At 36.6% G+C, this 24,940-nt stretch overlaps 1 protein-coding gene across 3 annotated transcripts in view; it reads right to left on the reverse strand.

Annotated features, from left to right (window-relative positions):
• Positions 1-24,940, reverse strand: part of ARHGAP32 (Rho GTPase activating protein 32) — a 272,991-nt gene that overhangs the window by 178,631 nt on the left and 69,420 nt on the right. For 2 of the 3 annotated variants that reach the window (XM_036221401.1, XM_036221400.1), the window contains exon 1: positions 1,788-3,291. The exons of the other annotated variant lie outside the window; for it this stretch is intronic. In XM_036221401.1, coding sequence (XP_036077294.1) covers positions 1,788-1,903 — 116 coding nt within the window. In that variant the 5' untranslated portion in view covers positions 1,904-3,291. Of the gene's footprint in view, positions 1-1,787; positions 3,292-24,940 lie in introns of those variants that run through there. 3 annotated transcript variants of the gene reach the window in all.

The following is a 24,940-nucleotide window of genomic DNA, read 5'->3' on the forward strand; positions in this document are numbered from 1 at the left end:
CACATTTCCTCATGTCTTACTGTGGAATAGGTGAGAAACACTACGTGAAATGTGTGTGCTGATCTCCTGATCTCTTTGTTGCTCTTATAAATAAAACACAACCAAATTTTAAAGACAGAAGTGGTTTGGAAAAGCCATTATGATATTCAGATATGAAATATCACCATAAACAGGACAAACGCTCTCTGGTATCACGGTTTCCTAAAATAATGCGTATACTATTCTCAGTTTCTCAGGATGAAAATGCTGCCACACAGTCCTGAAGAAAAGAAAAGCTCGATCTTACACAGATTTGCTTATAAATTTAACTGTCAAAAGAAAATTCCAGGCAAGTTCTTATTGCCTAACAAGTTAACTGAGGATAAGAGTACCAAATCTATTACAATAACAAATTCCTTTGACAAATACCCCCAAATAACTTCCATAGTTTTAATACTGGTCAAACTGTTTTCATATTAACAAAATAAATACGTTATTCCTGCTAATTGTTGATGATACTGACCATATTAAAAATGAAGGAATGTAACATCGGCACATTGTGGGAAAGAAGTGGCTTATTCAAAATTATAGGGAGAGTATAGTGCCAGATGGGTGCCAGTAGAATTGGGTGTGTGTGTGGAGGGGGGGATCTTTATAAATTATATACGAAATAATTATGGGGAGAATAAGAAAGTTGACACAAGAATTTCATGTGCTAATAAATAGTTCCTCTGAAATTTAAAACATACTTCTTATTCATTTTAATCACTGATTAGCAAGTTTAGAGCAGGTTATCAAGAGTTTCTAATATTAAATCTGTTTTGTCATTTAACTTGTACTTTAAAAAATAAAACCTGTGGATAGAGAAATCCTTTAACTTGAGAAAGGCAGACACTCTTTTTGAACATTAAACATAAAGACAAGATCTGATGAAAATAATAGTATGTTCACCTACCCAAGTACTCACAGGTAAAATTATAAAAGATATTTAATTACCCATGTGGGTGGCAGTGATAATATGTAATACAAACTTCTTCAAGAGAGTTAATGCCTCCAAAAAATTGCTAACCCACTTTGAAAAAGAAAAGCCAAAATAAAGCCTCCTAAATTTTATAACAGAATTAATAAACAAATGGTTCTGTTTTCACAAGCTGGGTAAGACCTCTTTCTTCAACAATAGCATTGCACTTTGAGAGCTGCTTAATCAGGAGGCATTCTCTAAAAATTTTAATTATGAAGTTACAGCAAGAGATTCGAAACCAAGGAAGATTAGCAAAAGGGGAAGGGGAGTGAGATACAAGGTCAGAAACAAGAGTAAGGATCAAAGCCACGAAATAATGAATTTACAGGTAATCAAATTGTTTCATACACATGAATAAGGCACCAAAGCAGACACAGACATATACACACATGCGCACAAGCGTGCTCTAAGGAAAAGAGGAAGAAAAGTCTACTATATTCAAACTCAGATCAAATCTATCAGGTACAAATAAGGTACAGGAAGGGGCAGTAGTTAGTTCACTATGAGTCTTCACTTGAAATTCCTGAAATGCTACTACAAAACCTGTCTAACACCTTCTCTTCCTGGTGTTCTAAGGAGTCATTTAGAATGCATTTACAAGCTCAGGGCAAGTTGTGGAATGAAGAGTGCTATACACAACTAGAAACATGTCCTCTTCAGCACCAAACCTTCTCCCAGAGAAAGAAATTTTACTGGAAAAGAGATTAAAACACAGAGGATGGGAAGGCGAATGGCGGGGGTGAATGAAGAGACAAAGGTGAGAAAAAACTAGGAACTCAATAATTACCTGAAATTTTCTTCCCTTTCTTCCTCTTCACTGTCAGTCACCTGGGTGATAATTTCAGAATCCGACCAAAAGACACTGTCATCTCCTAAAGTGCTGTTCTCACTTTCAGTCTCCATCGTGTGTTCAAAAATTTAAACCCCAAGGCACAGAATAAAGAACACCAATGTCCAAGTGGTTCAGCTCTATTTATGTACACTCAGGTGTATGGCCAATATACAAGTGATATGTGATCATGCTGGGCCACAATCTATTACGCACTGGCTTAATTACAGTTGGGGTAAGGACAGGAAATCATACACAGCACACTCACTTCATCTGACTGCTACACCTGTAACATCCAGACCCCTCCCATTGCCTCAGGCTCTGTGACCTACATAACCAAACACAGACCCTAAATAAAGGTGATTTTTCACTAATTATTATTTATTGAATCACTATTTTTTTCTTCTCAAAGTTTCAAGTTGAAAATAGATGTTTTCGAAATGCAGGCTTTTCTTGTTTATACCTTTTTGCTATCTCAAACTTAAGTAAACAGAAAACTAGAAAGGATAACACTATATGTAAAGTTCTCCTGGGCCAAAGACAATGAAAGGCACACAGTTATAGATCTTACTGTTAAGGAAGATCACAATCTACAGAGAAGATAAGTCTAGGGACCTGCCCAACTTCATGCCTTCTAATATTACACTCATCTTTCTTTCCTCTCAGTAAAAACTCCTCTATACACCTTTGCTCAGGTATCCAAAGTAGGACATTCACTGCCACACTTGTCCATGGACTTAAAGAAAAAAATAAGTATCCTAAGTTAAAAGACACTGACGATTTCTTCAAATAAAAAGCACACAACATTTTTACACATAATTTAAACTACAGATGCCAATGGCAGCAATAAAATGACTTGCTGGGTATTGAGTGAAAAGTATAGTATCCATATAACATTGGCAACAACACAACTGTTAATTTAGAAAACAGCCATGTTGGTATCAACTGTTGACATGTCAGATATTCATGGGTATCTGTTTTTTACTGAGTAGCAGCAAACTGCTCAGCCCTGATTTTCTATTAAATCTGATCAGATAAAATTGTTTAAAAGGCATCCACCAGGATACCCTTGAATTTTCATACTTGGAAATAATAAAAATGAACCTTCTAGTCAACTATATTTATACTTTTTTCTTTTCTATAAAATTATAATTTACATAATGTGTTACTGTTTTAATCTTGCTGCTTCAAAACTATGTATAGTTTTAATCTACTGACTGTGGTCATTAAATGTATTCCTGTTTGGAATAAAATTTGTTGTCAAGCTTGGGAATGGATTTTGAAAACAGTTTTCTTAATAGCAGCTAATTTGAAAAAATTCCTGAACAATTTACACAGAGATATTTTTCCAGTCTAATAATTTCCACTCAAGACAAATAAATAGAACATTTTGGCCTAAAAAATCATTTAAAAAATTAAAGGATTGTTGAGATCTATGTCATAAATCCTTTATCATTTAAAAAGATGGAATAAAATTTAATCCCTCACTCCAGCCAATAAAATAAATTCCCAATGGATCAAAGATTTAAATGTAAAAAAAAAACTATAAAAGAAAATCACAAGAAAGCTTTTATCATGTCACAGTGGGAAACTCTTAAGAATAATTTTAAGAAGTCCTCGAACCATAAAAGATGATACATTTTCTACAAACAAATGTTAAAATCTTCTTTAATTTAAAAAAAAAAAATTCATGAGCAATGTCAAAAGTAAATAATTGAGAAAAAAATATTTGGAACATTTAACACAGCATTATTTCCTTAACATATAATGAGTTTCTACAAATATTTAAGACCCAACAATCCAAAAGATTAACAGGCAAAGAAACAAACAGAATAATAATAGAAAAATATGAAAGAACCTTAAAATATAATAAAAAGTAATTAGCTTCACTCATAAGCAAAATATATATATATAATAAGATGCCCTTTTTCATTCTATCAGGCAAAGATTTTAAAAGGTTTGAACAAACTGTTTAGAATAAGATTTGGGAAAACAAAAATACTATGTTGGTGGGAATATAAATCGGTATAACCTCTGTGCAAAGTAATTTGGTAAACTCTAGCAAAATTCAAAATGCACATATTTTTGGCCTAGCAATTCTCCTTCTAGAATATTATCTTATTTTCATATATGGAAATAAGAAACATATATTCATTGTAGTAAGCTTTATATGCAAAATACAATAGCAAGAACCTAACTTGCTCATTAAGAGAAAATTAGATAATTAAATTATGGAATATTTATAGAATGGAATGTTATACAGTTACTTGGGGAAATGAGAAACACAAGGCAGCCCCTATTGGTCATGATATGGAACACACCCTAAGGCACAGTATTAAGCAAAGAAGAAAGAGATAAAGGTGTAGAATCGTATATATGAAATGCTGCAATTCACATTTCCACAAGGAAGAAGAAACATGCATGACTACATATGTGCAGAAGATCTACAGAAGGACTGTACCAGTGACAGTTCTTGTCTTCAAAGAAAGATATAGCTAGAGAAGAGAAATGAGAGGGAGACAGTTTTTCACTATATCATGCACATATAACCCTTACCAAAAACAATAAACAAAAAACTAATTTTAAACATTCTCTTTTATCTCCCTCAATAAAGAATCTGATTTTTAAATCTGATTATCTAGGTCTTTTTCCTCTAAACAATTCCAACTCTTAATGTGTTTCCATTTATCTATTTACCTTTCCTTTTAATCACTTCTTTTGCTGTTATTGTGGTACTTGATTTACCTCACTTCCTCAAGCCCTTTCAAACACAAAAAGTGAACTGTAAACACTATTCTTACACAGAACACTGAAGCCAGTCTGTCTAATCTCTTCCACCAACCTGACATATGCACCAAAGAAGACCTTCCAAGACTTGTTCTCAGTTTGGACTATGCTGTCTAAATTTTTTAAAAATGTTTTTAACTTCAAAATCAACATGTGTTCTGTTTTCTGTGCCCTTCTTCAGTAGCTAATGAAAATCTAGAAGCAAAAAGTACTGAATAGGAGACAGAAAAAGAACAAAGCAGAGTCATTCACTGAGGCTATGAAGTTGAAAGAGGGACTCTATTCCTGAAGACCATAGAATTGCTTTAACGACTTTTTTTCCTGATGGGTTTATAACCTGTTCATCAGGAGTTAATATGAATTTAATCCTCTTCTCTAGGTATTTTTCATTCCAACCTATGAAGGACCAAAATCCATGGCATTTGTACCCCATTAATAAAGAAATTTAATGCCCATACCATGACTAAAAGTGGAGAAACTACACCTACTTATTGTCAAATTCATACCCACATCGCTTTCTTTTTCAAAAGTTCATAAACTCCATCCCAGGAATACTTTGTTCCAACACTCAGGAGGCTCAATATGCTTTCACACAGAGGGGGAAAAAAAGAACTTACTATCAACATTAACATATTCTACTAAATGAAATTAGTTGGAGGCTACAGAGAACAACTCACACATCTACATAGCCATGGATACATACAACAACCAAGTAGTGTTAACTTCAGTATTCCACTGGTTGACTCAATAAATAACAAAACAGAAACACTTGGTTTACCAGACACAGTAGGATCTAGAGATCTCAGGAAATCCTCACCAATCTGAGGGAGTACTTATTTTTGCTTTCAATCTACAGATAAAATAAATCAAAACTATATAATTGTTCATGTATAAAGGTAAAGTCTGAAAAAAGTTTTAATTCTTCTAGCAATAGGTTAAAGGCCACTAAAATACAGCATCTACTTATAGTGGTTAAATTACAACACTGTCAAAAAGTAACAAAATTTGACAGTTATCTTTTTAAATGGCCACTTGATAGTAAAACTATTTCTGAGTAAATCTATAGAACTATTATTGATTGATAGATAGATTAGGCTGTACTAAGCCTGTATACTTGAAAAGTTCAGGGTTGTACATAAACTTATTAGAGTTTCTCCAACTAAACTACTTGAAAATAATGTCAATAAATTGAATGTTTTCAATCTATCGTTTTACCTACTGGTACCCTTACCTGGATAGCTCACTCTACTATGTGTTGATCTGAGATGGAGGTAATTTTAGCAGCCTGCTGTTTATCTTATACTGTGTGCTCCCACGCCATCACCCATGGCGGGTGGCATGGTAAAAGTGGGAGTCAACAATAACTAAAGTTTTAGAGAACATTCAATTACTTATAAAATTAGAAACCTTTTTCTCAAATCACATTCATTCTTTCCTTAAATAATAAAAGGTATACTCATACCTCTAAACATTAATCTGAGATATATTATTCTGATTTAAAAGAAGTATATTTCTACTCCTAGTATCAATAATTCTTAAGTTTCATTTCCCTAGAAAGGAGAATTAAGTTCCTACCTGTTCATTTAAATTTATTTCAGGAAACAGATATTTTTCCCATTATCTTTTGTTATAGAAATTTGTTCTGATAAATTTTATCAATTGCAAAAATTATAATAATGTGAATCTTTTGAAGAGTAAAATGGAAGTGAAGTAAAAAGAAGTTAATATAGGTAGCTCTTTAAAACATAAACAGACATATTTAGATTTGAATGATACATTAATCAAAAAATTGAATTTCTGCCTATTTCTCCTGATTTTGCTGGAGCCAGACATTAATGTTATTATCTGGGTGCTTTTCATTTGACATTTTCAAAAGATATAACAAATGGAAAGTATATTTTATGATGTTTCAAACAGTATTTGTAAAATAATAAAGCTATTTTTTTAAGTTTCAGTTTAAAATCTTCAAATTATACTACTATTCCCTCGTGGTAGAGATAAGCAGGTTTAGAAACTGAAATAATTGCTTACTGATATGCAATTCATTAAACTACTGTTTCACTCTTATAAGTGGTATTCAAGTTAAATATACAAAGTAGTACTTTTAAATATCCATGGTTTCTATTTTAGAAATAATGTTAGCTATTTTTTAATTTAATGAAGCTCAAATAATTCAAATTCCTTCTGTGCCTTATAACCTTACTTATAACCTTAAGTAATTATGACTTCTTAAGTTCAATTTCCTCATCTGAACAGAATAACCATGTTAATCATATTGCAATCAAAGTGATTAAATGGAATGGTATATATTAAGAATGTATGTAATACAATACCTATAATAAATGCTAAAAAAAATGGAAACTATGATAAAAGATGTTTCATGAACTTAGGTTTTAGATCCATTCCTTTAGAAATCAAAATTGTCATAAGAACTTTTTTAAATTATTAAAATATCACCTTAAAGATATGAAGCAATAATCCCTTAATATCACAAATATCCAGTCAATGTACAAAGTTTTCCAGTGGTCAGGAACCATTTTTTTTTTTTTTAACAGTTGGCCTGTTTGAAACAAATAGCCCATATATAACATTTTAGCTAAGAAGTCCCTTAAGTCTCTTGTGATATAAAGGTTTCCTCTCCTTCTTTATCTGTAACATATTTGTTGGGGGAAAAAAAAAAAAACAGGTCTTAAATAATCTCTAACATTCTGGATCTTGCTGATTATTTTCCAATGTCATTGTTCCACAGGTTCCTCTAGCTGTAATATTTCCCTTACAGGCATTAATTCTTAAAAGCTATATTGATTGCTTTAGTTTGATGTTTTGTAACTTATCTATCAGCCTTCTAAAATAAATATAAATCAAATGAACAGCAAAATAGTAAAATGATAGAAAATACAAAGGAAAAGTAACCAAAAGGCCACAGATAATATATTCTTACAATGACTTAACCAGGTAAAAGTGGGGCAGCTACCTATGGTACAGCATATTGAGAGGTTTCAAGTGTTGTTTGACTTCTAACCTAAATGGGCTCTTCTCTTGCATCCTCCACTGCCATCTGTGACATTTCTATGTCCTCCTACACAATCTTCTAAGGACAATGGCAATACCTGCACACATCTAAACAATCTATGACTAATACTAAGACTCTACCCAGTATGTTTGCCTCTAATTAGTTCCTACTACTTTAGAAAGACAACATAAAAGCTGCATGAATTATGGAACATCCTTAAAGTAGAGGTCAGAAACATTATTAATCACTTCTACTTGGGCAGTAAGAAGATACACTGATATCCTGGGATAAATCATCAATTATGTGAAAACAGTTGAAATGCAGAAACATCTCATTCTAGAATACTGAACTTCTCATTCTAGTATACATCACATTCTTAGTTTGCCAACTCTTAAACATTTGAGACTAAATGATTGTAGGAATCAAAAGGTCAAAGCCTCATCTGTTATAGGCTGCATATCTGAGAAAACATGGATTCCTGATATAATATAACACAGAGGGATACATTATGAGCTTCATGAGCGTGGAAATCCAACATGTTTATATCAAAGGTCATAGATTTGCCAAGGAAAACTACACTATCTCACCTGTACCCCCAAGAAAATACTGTTACTATTTAGCCAGTGCATCAGAATGTCCTAGTCAAAGAATAGTGAAAATAGTAAAAGATTCTACAAATATCGACTAAATCTACGAACTAGCAAGGAGTTCTTAAATGAACAAACGGAAAAAAAAAATTCTTTATGTACTATTTTTTCTGTTGGTGTCAACTAACCAGCTAGTAATTACCATCCATCCTGTCATTTTCAAATTTAAAATACAAAAGACAGTACAATAAAAATATCACCTTAGACTAGCACACAGCAGTTTACTATTTCCAAAGCACACCGACATGTTTGAAAGCAGATGACAAGTGACAAAGAAAATTAAACCAAGGAAAGGGTAAGAATTTTATACCTAATGTATAGATTTTAGGAAAGTAAACTTTCAAGAAACGCATTGAAAATTGAGGCATTATAATCTTTCAACAACTACATAGTGTAACATTAAACAGGCGCAACATGTTCCAAGAAGTGAGCATACAACAAAGTTTGTGCACTTACAGCATCATCCTCCAAAGAAAAAAATTAAAGCTGTTTTCTTCAAGAGTAGCTTCAAAACTGAGATTATCAATCCTTTTCCTGACCCAAAATAGTTCAGGGATATGCACACATTCATTAGTAACAATGATATGTTGTGCTTTATTAAGCTATTTAGATTTACTTTAACGACAATTTAAAAAACAAATTATCTTTGAAATTGTCAAGCTTATTGAGCATTCAAACCTTAAGGTGAACATTATTTTAATTAGAACTTAATTTACTTGAAATTGGTAGCACAAAAGAAGTTATTTTTAAAGAAGGATAGGAAGAGAGGAAGAATTGGATAAACTGAAATCGCTGGTCTGCTAAGGGCAATATGAGGAAAAAATAAGGCAAAAAGAAACAGACATAAATCATTAACCAGAACATCTGGGGATACCAATACCTTTCTCGAAACATTTTGGAAATGACGCCAAGGTAAAAATGCTCAACTCTGCATGACCCCTGGTTGTGCATCAATATGGGACAATTCCTATGGTGGTGTTGACATTTTTTGCTAGGCTATCATCTCTGAAATTAAGAACATTTCCCTAATTGACTATCTAGTGCAGACATCTATCACAGTAAAGAAGAATCTGGCCATTGGCTATTAACTGCTGAAAAGAATGAAGGGCCAGAGAAATACTTGTGCCAGAGAACATAAATAACTTGAAACAACCATTGGCATTTACAGGAATTTCAAAGATTCAGAAACTCTCAAGGTTCGAAAAACTCTTGAAGACCATCTATTCTGAAGTCGGCTAGTAAACTAAACTCTAGTAATTCACATTTCCTTTCTCTACCTGACAACTGTATGGTAAATTTTCACAGAGTATCTCACTGTAATTCTGATACTCACAAAAACCTAGTGATGTGATCAAGAAAACACTGTCCCTTATCGCGTACAAAAAACCAGAGTCTTGCCCAAGGTCACACAACTTATAAGTGGTACTCATCTCTCAGGTTATCTAAGAAAGGACACCTAAAAAACCTCATCCACTAAATTATTCTCTAATCCAAATTATTCTCCTTTCTGTTTTCCTACATAATACTGTTAGGTGGGGGGGGGGGGGGGGTGTGGAGGGGCGCTGCCTGGAAGCTTCCCAGTTTGGCATCTGAATCCGGGGCAAGGGCCGACCCTAAAACCCTGGCACCACACCACCCTAATCCGCCACCACCCTAATCCGGATGCTCAACTGACATTCCCCATTCTATACCCTAGCCCCACTTAACCCTATAAAAACTATACCCTCCAGTAGGAGCGAGACTTCTCTGGCCCCTCTCCTCTCTGGACCATTGAACCTCGCCTGGGAGCGCTCTCCCAATAAAGGCTTGCTTTTAAAACTTCTCTCAGTGTATCACGCATTTACCTTACATTTGGTGCCAAAACCCGGGAGGAGATTGTGTCCCTCAGCCTCCGGGAGGCCTTCAGGAGCCTCTCCTCTCTTTTCGTCCAGGACCTTCGCTGACCACCTTCTATTGTCAGATAGGGTAAGTTTCCTTTCGGTCTCATCACTCTCCGGGCCAGGCCCCCCGCCAGGGCCCCAGTCTTTCCTATCTGTCCGTAACTGTAACCTGGTAAAGTTACGAGAGACGGCTCTAACTTTCCACGGTCCTTTCTGCCGTTGGGGTAAATCAGAGTCTTGGGGACCCGTGATCTCGGGTTTTACCTGGGTGCTGAGACCATGGGAGCTTTTAACTCGAAATCGGACCCCCAAACTCCGCTTGGGTGTCTCTTAACAAATTTTAGCCATCTAGGCCTCAAGATTTAAAACGTAAAAGACTGATATTTTACTCCACCGTAGCCTGGCTAGATATCCATTAGACAATCAATCTAAGTGGCCTGCTGAAGGCACTTATAACTTCCAAACTCTGACAGATCTAGACACTTAACTGTCATAAGAGGAGAAAGTGGGCTGAAATTCCATATGTACAAGCCTTTATTGGGATCTACGCTCCCGTCCCTCCCTCTGCTCCCGTCCCTCCCTCTGCTCTCGATGCTCCACTGCTCAGGTCCTCTTAGCTTGGGAGGCCGGCCCTAAGCCTCTACCTCACTGACCCCTGACACAGAAGGTGAAGCTGCAACCAACTCATCTGCCTCTCCTCTCAACGATCCCCCAGAAATTCTTTCTCCCCCTCCACTTCGGCCTACCCCGCAGCCTCCCTACCCTAGTCCCTCAGCTCCTCCTCTGCCGCCCCCGTCTCGCCAGACTCCACCACTCACCCGAATACCCTTCTCTTCCTCCTCCGCCTCTACCTGCTCCATCCCCCGTCTCGGCCCATTCCAGCTCTCACTCTGCCCCTGCCCCCGACTCTGATCTCCTCTGCCCTCTTCAAGAGGTCACTGGGACTGTAGGTGTCATCCGAATCCACGTTCCTTTCTCTTTACAGGATCTCTCTCAAATAGAAAAGCGGTTAGGATCTTTTTCTTCTAACTCCACTAATTACATCAAAGATTTTCGCTATCTACTCAATATACCCGTCTAGATTCAACTTCCCTAGTGGGCGCAACGGTACTAACCACCCACTTTGTTACCTAATCGGCTGCAGATATCAGAAAGAAGTTAAAAAAGGCTGAGGAGGCCCTCAAACCCCTATTCAGGATTTGGTGAAAATGGCCTTTAAAGTTTCCAATGCCTGAGGAGACGGCTGTAACTTGCCACCAGGCTCATCTCCACCAGGAGGTGGCACACCAAACCCAGGGCCTTGGTAGCTCCCTTGAGGCTGCAGGGCCCCAGGGGCCCAGGAGCTGGGGTCAACCCAAAATCAACCTGCTCTGGGGCATGCTTTAAATGAGGCCATGAAGGCCACTAGGCCCGTCAGTGCCCTAACCCACCGGCTCCCTCGAAGCCCAGCCCTATCTGCAGGCAGACGGGCCACTGGAAATCTGATTGCCCAATGACCGGATCGTCAGCGGCGCCTCCACATGGGGGATCATCCAGTCAGGCAACACCATCACTGGAACTTCTCAGGTTAGCGGATGACTGACAGGCCCAGACTCGGGGACCCCTCTCACTCTTGATGAGCCCAGGGTAACGCTCCAGGTAGCCGGTAAGTCCCTCTCCTTCCTAGTGGACACGTGGGCTACGTTTTCTGTCTTGCCATCTCACTCAGGTCCTACAGTCCCCTCACCTATTTCAGTTATGGGGACTGACAGCACAGCCTCATGCCCACCTAAAACCATTCTTCTCATGTTCCTTAGATGGCTTCCCCTTCTCACACTCCTTCTTAGTCATTTCCACATGCCCGGCTCCCCTCTTTGGTGGAGATCTCCTACACATGTTAGGTGCCTCTATATATATATAAAGCCACAAATAAAGGTCTCTCCACTCCTGCTACCTCTCTTAGGACCAGATTCTACTCCTCCTCTCCCTACCCTTTCTGACCCTGTCGATCCCTCCATCCGGGACACATCTACCCCTGTTCTCTCCCTCTCCACCCCGACTCGTACTTCCTATTTCCCTTTACCTAGGAAGACCCAGACTTATCAGCTGATTCACAGATAGGAGCACCTTCCCAGAGATCTCTGTAATCAGGAATTTTCTTTTGCTTCACCTTTGGACCCTGAGGGGGAAATGAGTTCTCTCGGGATCCAACCTATTTCATTGCTCCCTGAAATATGCACACCCAGTGAGGTTACAAATACCAATGACAGGGAAATATGAGTGTGTGCATGGCCTCTGATCTATATTTGTCTGTGTTATATTTAATATGGTAGTTCAGTTAAGAATTCTAATTATGATGGGAAGGAAAATATGTTTTTAGTAACAGACGGTATAAAGTATAGAGATTTATTTTGAAGGGAATTGAAGGAAAGGTGTTTGTCTTAAAGTTGGTTATTTCTGAGCGAGTGAGAAGAGGCAAACTGAAAGAATGAGAAAAGTGGTAGGTTTGAGAAGAGAAATCATAAGAGGAAAATAAAAGACAAGAATATAAGTGAACATATGAAGTTGTAAAGAAAAAGAGAAAATCTTGTTTTATACAGTCAAATTGGCTAAAATTAAATGTATTTATCATAAGATTTTAAAATGAACTTAAACATCAACAGTGTACTGACACAAAACTAGAGTTTAGATTATTGGTCTGGTCCTAATAAGAGATTTGCAACCATCCCCCCTACTCCAAGATGCTGAACAGATTCTCTCCTTCTTGGGCCTCGTAGGGTTTTTCCAACATTGAGTTCCTAACTTTGCCCTATTAGCTAAGCCACTATATCAGTCGGCCAAAGAAATCACTACAGGCCCTCTACTGCTCCTGCTCTTGTTAAACAGTATTTTTCTAAGCTCCGAGACGCCCTGGCCTCGGCACCCTCTCTAGTGATCTGCTGTCTCCGGGGGACCAGGTCCTTCTCAAGGAGCTACAGCCTCGGTCACTAGAACCTCAGTGGTCAGGTCCACACACTGCCATCCTGACTACACCGACAGCTGCCAAACTCTTTGGTCATCAGTGCTGGTACCACCTCACTCGCCTGAAGCATACTCCGCCCTGCGATGCATGGTCTGTTGAACCCCTGGGACCCACCAGGATCCGTCTCCACCGGCAACCTTCTGTCTCTCCTTCTCCTTACCCTTCACCTATCTCCAAGGAACCTCCTCTACCTGCAGACTCCAACATCTCCCCTGCCTACCCTGTCTCCAGCATCTCCACACTAGACACTCAGAGATAACCCATTCTTCTCTGACCTGCTCTCTTCCCAATTTCCTTTCTGCTATTCTTCTCCTAACCATTCCATATGTAACACCTCCTCTCAAATGACTAATGCCCGGGCACCTCCGGGAGGTTTCTTCTGGTGTAAAGGGACTCTCTCAAAAAACCTATCATCCCCCAACTCATCTGATCTTTGTCTCCCTATAACTTTAGTACCCCAGCTCACTCTGTATAGTCAGGCAGAATTTCGCATCCTCTACAGCTGTCCTCGCTGAGCCGGATTCCTCCCTCTAGTAGTTGGCGTTTCCCTAGTCGCCACTAGCCTGGGAGGGGATGCACTAGCCCATTCTATCACTGCCACTAGAGACCTGGCAGAAAAGCTTCAACTTGCAATTGATGCCTCAGCCCAATCCCTAGCTTCACTCCAACGCCATATTCACCTTACAAATACTTTCGAAAACACTTTCAAAATACTTTTAAAAATACGAGAGAGACAGACATGAGGACATTAAGTGATTTGCCCAAGGAAACAAGGGTAGAGCTGGGTGTCTGAGTCCAGACATTATGCACTTAACCACCCAAAATGGTCATGAGGTATGATCTCTTCTGCTACAGCACATTTCTGCAACATAACTTTATTTATATGAGGTTGGTAAATAGGAGAATGTGTCAATATAATTCAGATTATATAGAATAATTTTTCCCATACATTAATGTTTTCAGGCAGGTACATCCAGTTTAACACAAAGTTCACTGCCATAAGAAGAATGCAACATAATGCAAAGGATCACTGTGTTAAAGATGATGCCCATTCATGCCCCTTTGTTGCTAGTTCAATTTGGTAAGGCTTTTTGCATGGTACTTTCTTATTTTTTCCGTACTTCACCTTTGTCTCTCATTCAACAGTCTCAACATTTCATTCCACCTCTTTCTATAAAGCAACCATCACCTTCTTTTAAAGGTAAAATTCTATATTTAAAGCATATTTTACTTATTAACAATGACACATCTTTTTTAACTGTGCTATTATTATAATTAGGAGTGTTACTGCTTTTATTAGTGCTCTGAATACAAAAGTATATAGATTTTTAGTTATTTGTGCAACCTTATTTTTACCATAACTTTTTAGTGCATGATTTGTAAAACCACAGATTTTTGAGAAATACATATATTACATTATAACAAAAACATCGTAGAAAAATGTTTTAAAACTAATACTAATATTTATTATATACATCTTTATGAATAGTCAGATCTTTCAAATCTTACTACAGAATAAAATTACTACCATCAAAAATACTGGACATCTAACACAACAGAAGAGCTATTTATGCCCTACTCATCTTAGTGCCTTCTGTGTAAACCAAAAGCCAGGAGCTAGTTCCTTAGATGTATGTAAGAATACCACAAACATGCTATGACTGGCCCCTAAAATTAACTGGGCATCAGAATCACTTGAACAGGTTTAGAAATAATACAGGTTCTCCCACCCCCCACACGGACCTACTAGATTTCCTGAGACCAGATCCCAGAATCAACATTAGATGTTCTTTGGTTGACTTTACTTATATGACAGCCCAGCTGTATAATGATCACGTATTTACATACAAAAGAAACAAGCACAAAAATTAAGCCCCCCAAAATGATATGTTTTTACTTTCTGAAATGATCAATAATTTAAGTAAAAGAAATAGGATCCCTAAATGAATAGTATTAAAATTCTATAAATAGCCATTTTTTAATCCTGTAGCTCAGAATCAATCAATCCAAATACAGAAAGGGCTATTCATTAGCTGTATGTGGTTACATGAGGCTTGAAAGAGTGAAAATGGTAAGATTACTATCAACTATACTCTCTACTCAGTTGCCTGAAATACTGTACAAATAAAACCTTCATCATGGGAAATGGAAGCAAAACCATGGTGTATGTAACACATGTGGGAAGTTACATTTTCTTGGCACAGAGCTCTGGAAACCTGAGAAGAAAAGTTACCATCTTCTTTTTAATATAAGAAAAGGGCATGAAAACTAAATGTTAAATCAAGCTATCTTCAGTGCCTGCAACAGTGCTGCTGTCAGACCACGGGAAATCTACAGAACAAAAGAACAGTCCTACTGGGATGACTAACCAACCATTTACGTATCATGAAGGGAAAACAGTCTTTAAGTTGTACTCTCCACAAAATAAATCAATCATTCAGTCCCTGCAGCCAAACTAGGCAACCTAGAGAACAAAGACTGGGATTGCTACCATGCTAATAACACTGCATACCCATACCATCAAAGGAAAGGAGGTAAACAACGCCTTCAAACTGTAATTCACAGAAACTAAGAATGATACATAAACTGAATTCCCTGAACACTCAAGGTCTAGGTCTCTCTCCCCCTTTCGTCTTGTCTCCCTCCCTCACTCTCTGATTCTGGTCTGTCCCTTATCCCTCTCCAGCCCTCTCCGGCCCTTTCACAGTCTCTTTGAAAGGAGACCATGTTCTGTCTACTGAATGTTATTCCTTCTTTAAAAACCTTTCCTTTTAACTCGACTCTGGCTTGTGCTTGAATTCTTTTCTGCATGCTGTCAAGAACCCTCAAGGACTTTCTCTCTGTGTAGGACTTGACTCCCAAATCAGGGGGAATTCACCTTGTCTTAATCAACTTTTTATTTTTGAATTCTTGGGTCTATGGGGGCAAATTTTTCTCATGAAGGTTATATCAATATCACTTAAACAATTACAAACTATACTGTTTAATTTATCTCAACATAACTGCTTATTTAAATTTTTACCTGAACTTTACCTAATTGTTCCCAAAAATATATGGTGTCTTAATTTTGTTCTCTAAGTCCCACCAAAGGTTTTTATTTCAAAATAATGCATTTTAAATAAGATATAGTATTATTAAAGGCCCTTGAGTTGTCATTTGTCTAAGCTTCAAATGTTCTAACTCACTTGGTAGTTTTGCTGTTTGAAATTTAAATGATATAAATTGAGATACAGGGTAATCAAGAAATATCCTTCAAGGCACTAGCATGCTGCTATGCTCAAGGAAACTCACATTTCATTGAAAATAGACAAAATTATTGCTTTGGTGAAACCAGAAAAATACTCCAGGAGGTATTTTATCTGACACAAAGGATGTGGTTTACCACCCACAGCAGCTAAATTTTCATCTTCCATTTGTCAGAACTACTTTCCAAAGGCAAATGACAGCATGTGATAATGTACTGAAATTCCTGCAACTGGCAGCAGGTGCTATACCAGTAATGAAGAAAAGTGACTGATGTAAGAGTTCAAGAGGTCATCCCAGCATCCTTTTAGAACCCTTATTAAATAACGTTTTGCAGGACATGTCAAAAATTATGCCTTATCTCAGCTGTATTAAGTGAATTTTGCATTATTAAAATATAAATATTAGAGTAAAACTCCAAAAAGGTGACAGGTTCCCTTACCTTGAATTAAATTTTATGTTGCAGATAACATGTTTAATAGTGCAACATTTTCATACTGCTACGTGAGCCATTTAAAAACAGATTTATTTCAAATATATACAGTGTTCTGTAACAGTCAAAATGACAAATCTTACATGAAGATACCATAGCGATTATAAACCGAGGCATTAAATGAGGACAGGAGAGGTAGGGAATGAGATTATACTCTATAGTTTTGCAGGGGGGAGGTGGATAAGTGATTTAAATGATTTTGTACTATAAAAATTATAAAAATCTTGAAGGTAAGAATAATATCTCATATTTACCTTATCTTGTCCATGCCTGTTCCTCAAGAAGCAATTTTTAAAATAGAATTGTAGTATTACCCCTCCCAAAAGTCCATAACCCATCTAACCATGAGAAAAAAAGTCAGACGACCTCAAATTAAGGGACATTCTACAAAATAACCTACCAACACTAGTTAAAATCATCAAGGTCATCAACACGATGGAAAATCTAAGAAAACTGTCACAACTAAGAAGAATCCAAGGAGAAACGATTACTAAAGGTAATTTGGTATCCTAGAACAGAAAAAGAACATTAGGTAGAAACTAAAAATTCAAATAGAGTAAGGACCTTAAATAATAATTAAGTACCAATATTTGTTCATTAAATATGACAAATGCACCATACTAATGTAAGATGTTAACAAAAGGGGAAACTGGATATGGAGTAAATGAAAACTCTCTGCACTATCTGAATTCTGTCACTATAAGTGATTGAAAATATAACAAACTGGATTAAACATAAAAAATTTTTATCAGCTCTCATAACTGAAAATAGGGTTGCTTTCACTTTAAGCACAAAGAGATTCAGAGGATTTAAATGGCTTCAGATGGCCTCAGGAAGGTGTCTCTCCATTTGTTTGCTTTACTCTGCCCGCCCCGATAATAGCTATACTCTCAGGTTTCATGTACAGTATTGCTGTAACATTTGTTTTAAAAAAATGTAAATTTGTGCCAAAGTAACTGATGTATTAGGGAACAATTTGAACACAGCATGAATTTTGTATTTGATTTTGTGTGATTTCATCTGCTGGAAGCACTGGGTCAGCAAACTTATTCTGGAATGGGCCAGATAATAAATATGTTATGGTCTATGTCACAACTACTCAACTGTGCTTCTGTGGAAGGAAAGCAGCCTAGACAATAGTAAATGAGTTGGCAGAGATGTTTTTCAATAAAATTTTATTTAAACCAAAACAAGCAAGGCCTTAGCTTATCAATCAGACATTAAGCGAATGCAGAAAACTGCACCGAGCTGAACCAAGCTGCTTAGGAATACACAAAACACATAAGGACAATGAGCTTCGGCCACCCATATGTGGTGTTATGACTTTCCATCTGGTTTCTGACCACCTTCCTCCCAGACTTTTACCACTCACAAGCTGCAGCCCTTAACCACAGGGAGGCTGCAGTCCCCCATCCTCTTCTCTTATGGTAGCCACCAGAGATTCAGTTTACCTGGGTCAGTCTAGATTTCTTAACTACTTCTGAACCAATCAATGTATCCAAAACAGTGTACTGTGCTAACTGGCCTGGACTTGACCCATAGATTTCATCTTTGCAACAGGAAGGTAGAGTCCCTAACTGGCCCCTAAAGAACCAAGACTAGGGTGGGAAAGGATTCTCAAACAAAAGTCAAGGGCTACTAAAAGAGAAAGGGAGGGAGAGGGGGTAGAGGAAGAGAGAAGTAGGAGAGGGAGGCAAGCAGGCAAGTATCTACCACACCCTCTATATACAATAGGTAGAGTCTCATAGCGTCATATGTGATTAATTTATGCAAACACAACATTAACTATTCAATACTGGGTATGATTCCAAGTAATTTAAAGACATGAATTTTTAGTATAAAAAAGCTTCTAAAAAATCTAACTCAGTATATTTCACCTGGTACTAAACTAAAAAAATAGCAAATCTGTTTTACTGCTGAGGAAAAAAAACTGATAAATTGAGTGGACAGTAGGCTTTTATTCTATTATTTATAGTAAATTTAAAGGATTTTCAAAAACACTCACAACTACGCTTTACTTTTACCTTGCCCCATGACTTCCCTAATCCATGGACTATGTGCAGCTCATGGATACTAAACCAAACAATCATAAAATTTTCAAAGAACATATTCTTTAAGTTTTTAACAATACACTTAATCAGATAATAGTTCCTCTCATCAAGACTATATATTGATTTTAAAAGTCGACATAAAATGTTTATTTAAAAATTACCTCCCTTATGAACTCAATCATATCGAAAAATTACTTTCTTGAACTCACCATGCTTTTGTTTGAACTGTTTAGCCCCTCCATCTGAATAGCCTTTCAATTATTGCTTGACAAAAAAGAATTCCTTCAAGGGTCATTTTGCTTTCTGAAATCCTTCTTCCCATTGATTATCATTGTTTTATTCTGGTTAGTGATAATGTTTCCAGTGTTCATGATGCTGGCTTTTGGAAGTACATACATAAACACACACACACATGCACATACACACAGATTTTATCAAGTTATAGCAAGCAGCCATCTATTCCTCTTAACAAGAATATGTAGAATTTTAACAAATGCTTTTGAAATCTATAGAAGTAATGAAATGAGTTTTCATTTAATTTATTTATAGTTATTTACAAAAGGAACTTTCCATTCCTAGAAGAGGAAGGGGAGATGACCACATTTGATCAAAGTGAGCTCTAGATTCCACCACTGATTAAAGAATTTTTACAGTTATTCATTCGTGAGACGGATCAAAAAATAAACATTGGGAAAGTGATATCAGAAACATGGCAGAGTGAGAGTCGTCTCCAGATCTCCCCTTTGAAACAATAAGCTGAACATCTGTTGCTCAACAAAAATACCCAACCAGCACACAAGCACATCTAAGTGAGGGATCTGCAAAGAAGAGCTACCACCACAGGTCAGAACCCCAGGAGTTCAGTGGTAGTTCAGTGGCAGACCCGCAGAAACAAAGAAGCCAACTCTTGCAGCCACAGCTCCCTGCAGGAGGAGGGGGAAGGGAGAAGGTGCAGCAAGTTCACTGAACGATCCTTCCTGAGAGAGCTGTGAGCCCATGCAGCAGCAGTGCCCAGGGAACAGGTCAGAAAGCAGAGAAGCAGGGATGGCAGAGAAGCAACAGTTGATTATCACCAGCCGTGGTTGCAAAAAGCGAGACTACGTGGCAGCCCACAGTTCCCAATTTGGAGGGATCCTCCCCCCATACACTCCAAGAGCCAACACCGCAGAGCCCCAGGGGAATGTCAGAAAATGCTACCAAAACTCTTGCTAACACTTACAGGGAAGGAGACTGAGGGTAGTGGGCATGATTGAATATAAGGAAAAAAAGGCATTAAATTAATAAGACTTTATATAAAGCAGGAATCCAAGAGGCTTAGACGCCACCTACTGGAAACCAAAAGAAAAATGCCTTCTTAGCTACAGGCTGAAGAGAGACTTTTATATAATAAATCTTTCTGTGGGAAGGGAAAGGAAAAAAAAAAAAAAAAGCAGAATACACTTATTTCTGGAAAAAAAAAAATGGCAGAATACCCAGGTGGAGAAATAGTTCATTAAACACCATGAACAATCGAAGTGACAAGGCAGCTCAGAAAGAAACACAATAATCTCCAGAAAATAAGCTTAAGACATAGAAATATATAACTTAAATGACAGAGAATTCAGGATGGTACTTCTGAAAAAAATCGATGAGAGGCAAAATAATTCATATCAACCATTCTAGGAATGGAAAAAACACCTAGAACAGCAGAATGAGTTTTTTAGCAAGGAGACTGAAATACTCGAAAAGAACCAAATAGAACTACTGGAAATTAAGAACACACTGAAAGAGATGAAAAATGAAATAGCAAGCTTGGGAAATAGAGTCGAACAAATGGAGGAAAGGATCAGTGATATCGAACACAGAAATCTAGAAATAAATCAGAAGGAAGAGGAGAGAAACTGCAAAATGAAAAATTATGAAAGAGAAATACAAGAACTAGATGATACTATCAGGAAAGGAAACATTTAAATAACGGGCATTGTCAAAGGGGAGAAAAAGGAGCAGAGATTAGAAAGCATTTTCAGTCAAATAGTTGATGAGAATTTCCCAAATCTAAGGAATGAGCTGGAGCTTAAAATTCAAGAAGTCAACAGAACACCCAATTATCTCAACCCAAAAAGCCCTTCACCGAGACACATTGTATTGAAGTTATCAAAAATCAAAGACAAAGAAAAAATTATCAGGGCAATGAGGGAAAAAATTATCAGGGCAATAGGTTACCAATAAGTTGGTAACCTATTAAGGAAAACCCATCAGATTATCATCAGAACTTCTGGGCACAAACCTTGCAAGCCAAAAAACAGTGGAATCAAATAAACCATTAAACAAAAGGAACTACCAGCCAATAATGTATCCAACAAAGCTCTCCTTCAGATATGAAGGAGAAATAAAAACCCTACCAGACATACAAAAATTGAGGGAATTCTCCACTATGAGGCCTGCACTACAGGAAATACTGAAAGGGGTCAGCTAACCTAAAACAAAATGACAAAAAATACAAAACTATGAGTAAGGCGACTAGCAGACAGAGGCGGAGGAGTGCAACCCTTATTAAAAACAGGGCAATTATAAGCTCAAACAATAAGAGATTTGCTATTGCAAGATAGTAATGAACATTCAGCATATATAGGGACAAAACTGAGACAATGACAGAACAGTGGAGGAGTAAAAGATCCAAATTTGCTGAAAGGAATGGAGATAAGGCACACACAGAAGAGAATGAACAACTATATATATAACTATTTTTTACATGTTCTTAATCGTAACCACACACCAAAGATTCAGAACTGAAGTATGTAACATAAAACAAAAAGGACAAGAGGGAAAATCTGCAAAACCCAATGAAAAAAAAAGAAAAAGAAAAAAGAAACATAAGGACAAGGAAGTGATAGAAACACTGAGCGACCAAAACGCAAAAGATAAAATGCAATAGCAAAACCTCATATTTCAATAATCGCCCTAAATATAAATAGACTGAACTCACCAATGAAAAGACACAGATTGGCAGAATGGATCAAAAAACAAAACCCAACCATATGCTACCTCCAGGAGACACATCTCAGCTCCAAAGACAAATATAGACTCATTGTGAAAGAGTGGAAAATGATATTTCAAGCAAATGGCATTCAAGGGAAAACAGGAGTAGCGGTACTAATTACAGACAAAATAGACTTCAAAATAAAAAGGTAAAGAAAGATACTCAGGAACGCTAAATAATGATAAAGGGAGTAATACACCAAGAAGACATAACACTAATTAATAACTATACACCGAATCAGGGAGTCCCAAAACATATAAAATAATTACTAACTGAACTATAGTAGTAGAGGACCTAAATATCCCACTCTTGGATATGGACAGGTCATCCACATTGAAAATCAATAAGGAAATAACATCCTTAAATGACACATTAGAACAACTGGATATAATTGACATTTACAGAGCCTTTTATCCCCAAACAGCTGCTTATACATTCTTCCCTAGTGCACATGGAACATCTCAAGAATCGACCACATACTAGGACACGTAGATAGCCTCAACAAATATAAGAGAGTTGAAATCAGACCAACCATATTCTCTGATCGTAATGCTTTGAAGCTGGTAATCAACAGTAAAAAGAAAGAGGGAAGAATCAGATATACATGGAAATTAAACAACATGCTACTGAAGAATAACTGGGTCAGAGAATAAATAAAAGAGTGATGAAGAAATGCATAAAAACGAAAGATAATGATAGTACAACATATCAAAACTTTTGGGCCATGGCAAAAGCGGTCATAAGAGGAAAGTTCATATCATTACAGGCCTATCTCCAAAAACAAAAACGAGTTCAAATAAACAACCTAACACTTCATCTTAAAAAAACTAGGAAAGGAAGAACAAATGAAGCCTAAAATAAACAGAAGGAAAGAAATCATCAAAATTAGAGCAGAATTAAATCAAACTGAAAAGAAAGAAAAATAGAAAAAAATAAATGCAACAAAGAGCTGGTTCTTTGAAAAGTTTAATAAAATTGACAAGCCCCTCTCTAGACTCACTAAAGAAAAAAGAGAGAAGACACAAATAAACAAAATCAGAGATGAAAGGGGAGAAATGACAGACACTGCAAAAATGCAGAGGATCATACAAGAATACTATGAAAAAAACATATAACGCCAAATTTAATAACCAAGAAGAAATGGACCAGTACTTAGAAAAATTCAACCTTCCTAAACTGAATCAAGAACTGGAAAATCTAAATAGACTGATCAGAAGTATGGAAATTGAAACAATCATCAAAAATCTACCAAAAGGTAAAATAGTCCAGGACCAGATAGCTTCGCCAGTGAATTCTACCAAACATTCAAAGAAGATTTTCAACACCTATTCTCTTCAAATTCTTCCAAAAAATTTAAGAGGAGCAATATTATGAGGCTAATATTAAAATTGGCCTCATTTTATGAGGCCAATATTACCCTGATACTAAAACCTGGTAAAGATAGCACAAAAAAAGAAAACTACAGACCAATATCTCTCATGAACACAGATGCAAAAATCCTAAATAAGATACTAGTGAATTGAATACAGCAACATATTGAAAATATTATACACCACAATCAAGTGGGCTTCACCCCAGGGTCATAGGGATGGTTCAACACACGCAAATCGATACACCGCATAAACAAATTAAAAAATAAGATTCATATAATCATAACAATAAGTGCAGAAAAAGCCCTCAACAAGATACAGCATACATTTATGATCAAAAACACGTAACAAAATCAGTACAGAAGGAAAGTACCTTTACATAATAAAGGCCATATATGACAAACACTCAGCCATTATACTTAATGGCGAAAAACTAAAAGATCAGGAACAAGACATGGCTGTCCACTATTGCCACTGTTATTCAACATAACATTGGAGGTCCTAGTGAGTGCAATCATGAAAGAGATACAAAAGGCATCCAAATAGGAAATGAAGAGGTCACACTGTCACTATTTGCAGATGACATGATTCTCTATATAGAAAATTCTAAAGACTCCACAAGAACACTACTAAAAATAATAAGCAAATGCAGTAAAGTTTCTGGATAAAAATATCAATGTTCAAAAAATCCATAGCATTCCTATACTCTAATAATGAATTTATTAGAAAAAGAAGTAGAAAAAAATAATTCTTTTTAATTGCAACAGAAAGAATAAAATACAAAGGAATAAACTTAATGAAACATGTGAAGGACTTATACATGAAAACTATAAGACCCTAATAAAAGAAACTGAAGAAGATACAAAGAAATGTAAAGATATTCTGTGTTCTTAGATTGGAAGAATCAACATAGTTAAAATTACCTTATTACCTAAGGTAATCCCCCATCAAAATGCCATTAGTATTTTTTAAAGAAATAGAACCAAAAAAATCATCAGATTTGTGTGGAAGCAAATAAATCAGAAGTAATTGCCAAAGTCATTCTGAGAAAAAAGAATGAGGCTAGAGACATCATTCTGCCCAACTTCAAATGATACTACAAAGTGACAACGAACAAAATGGCATGGTATTGGCAGAAAAACAGACACAGAGACCAGTGGAAAAGTCTGAGAGTCCAGAAATAGACCCATGTTTATATGGGCAAATAATTTTCACAAAAAAGCCAAAACATACAGTGGAGAAAGGAAAGTCTCTTCAATAAATGGTGCTGGAAAAACTGGAAAGCCACCTGCAAAACAATGAAACTAGACTGTTGTCTATCACCACACACCAAAATTAACTCAAAATGGATTAAGGACCTGAATATAAGGCCTGAAATGATGAAGTGCATAGAAGAAAACATAGGAACTAAATTCATGGACCTTGGACTTTAAGAGGATTTTATGAATTTTACCTCAAAGGCAAGAGAAGTAAAAGTTAAAATATATGAATGGGACTACATCAAACCAAAAAGCTTCTCCTCGGCAAAAGAAACCGTCAACAAGGTAAAGAGTCAACCATCCAAATGGGAAAAGATATTTGTAAGCAAATAAGCGCCTAATATCCAA

The sequence above is a fragment of the Rousettus aegyptiacus genome, unplaced genomic scaffold, assembly GCF_014176215.1.
Source record: "Rousettus aegyptiacus isolate mRouAeg1 unplaced genomic scaffold, mRouAeg1.p scaffold_m13_p_5, whole genome shotgun sequence".
NCBI lineage: Eukaryota > Metazoa > Chordata > Mammalia > Chiroptera > Pteropodidae > Rousettus > Rousettus aegyptiacus.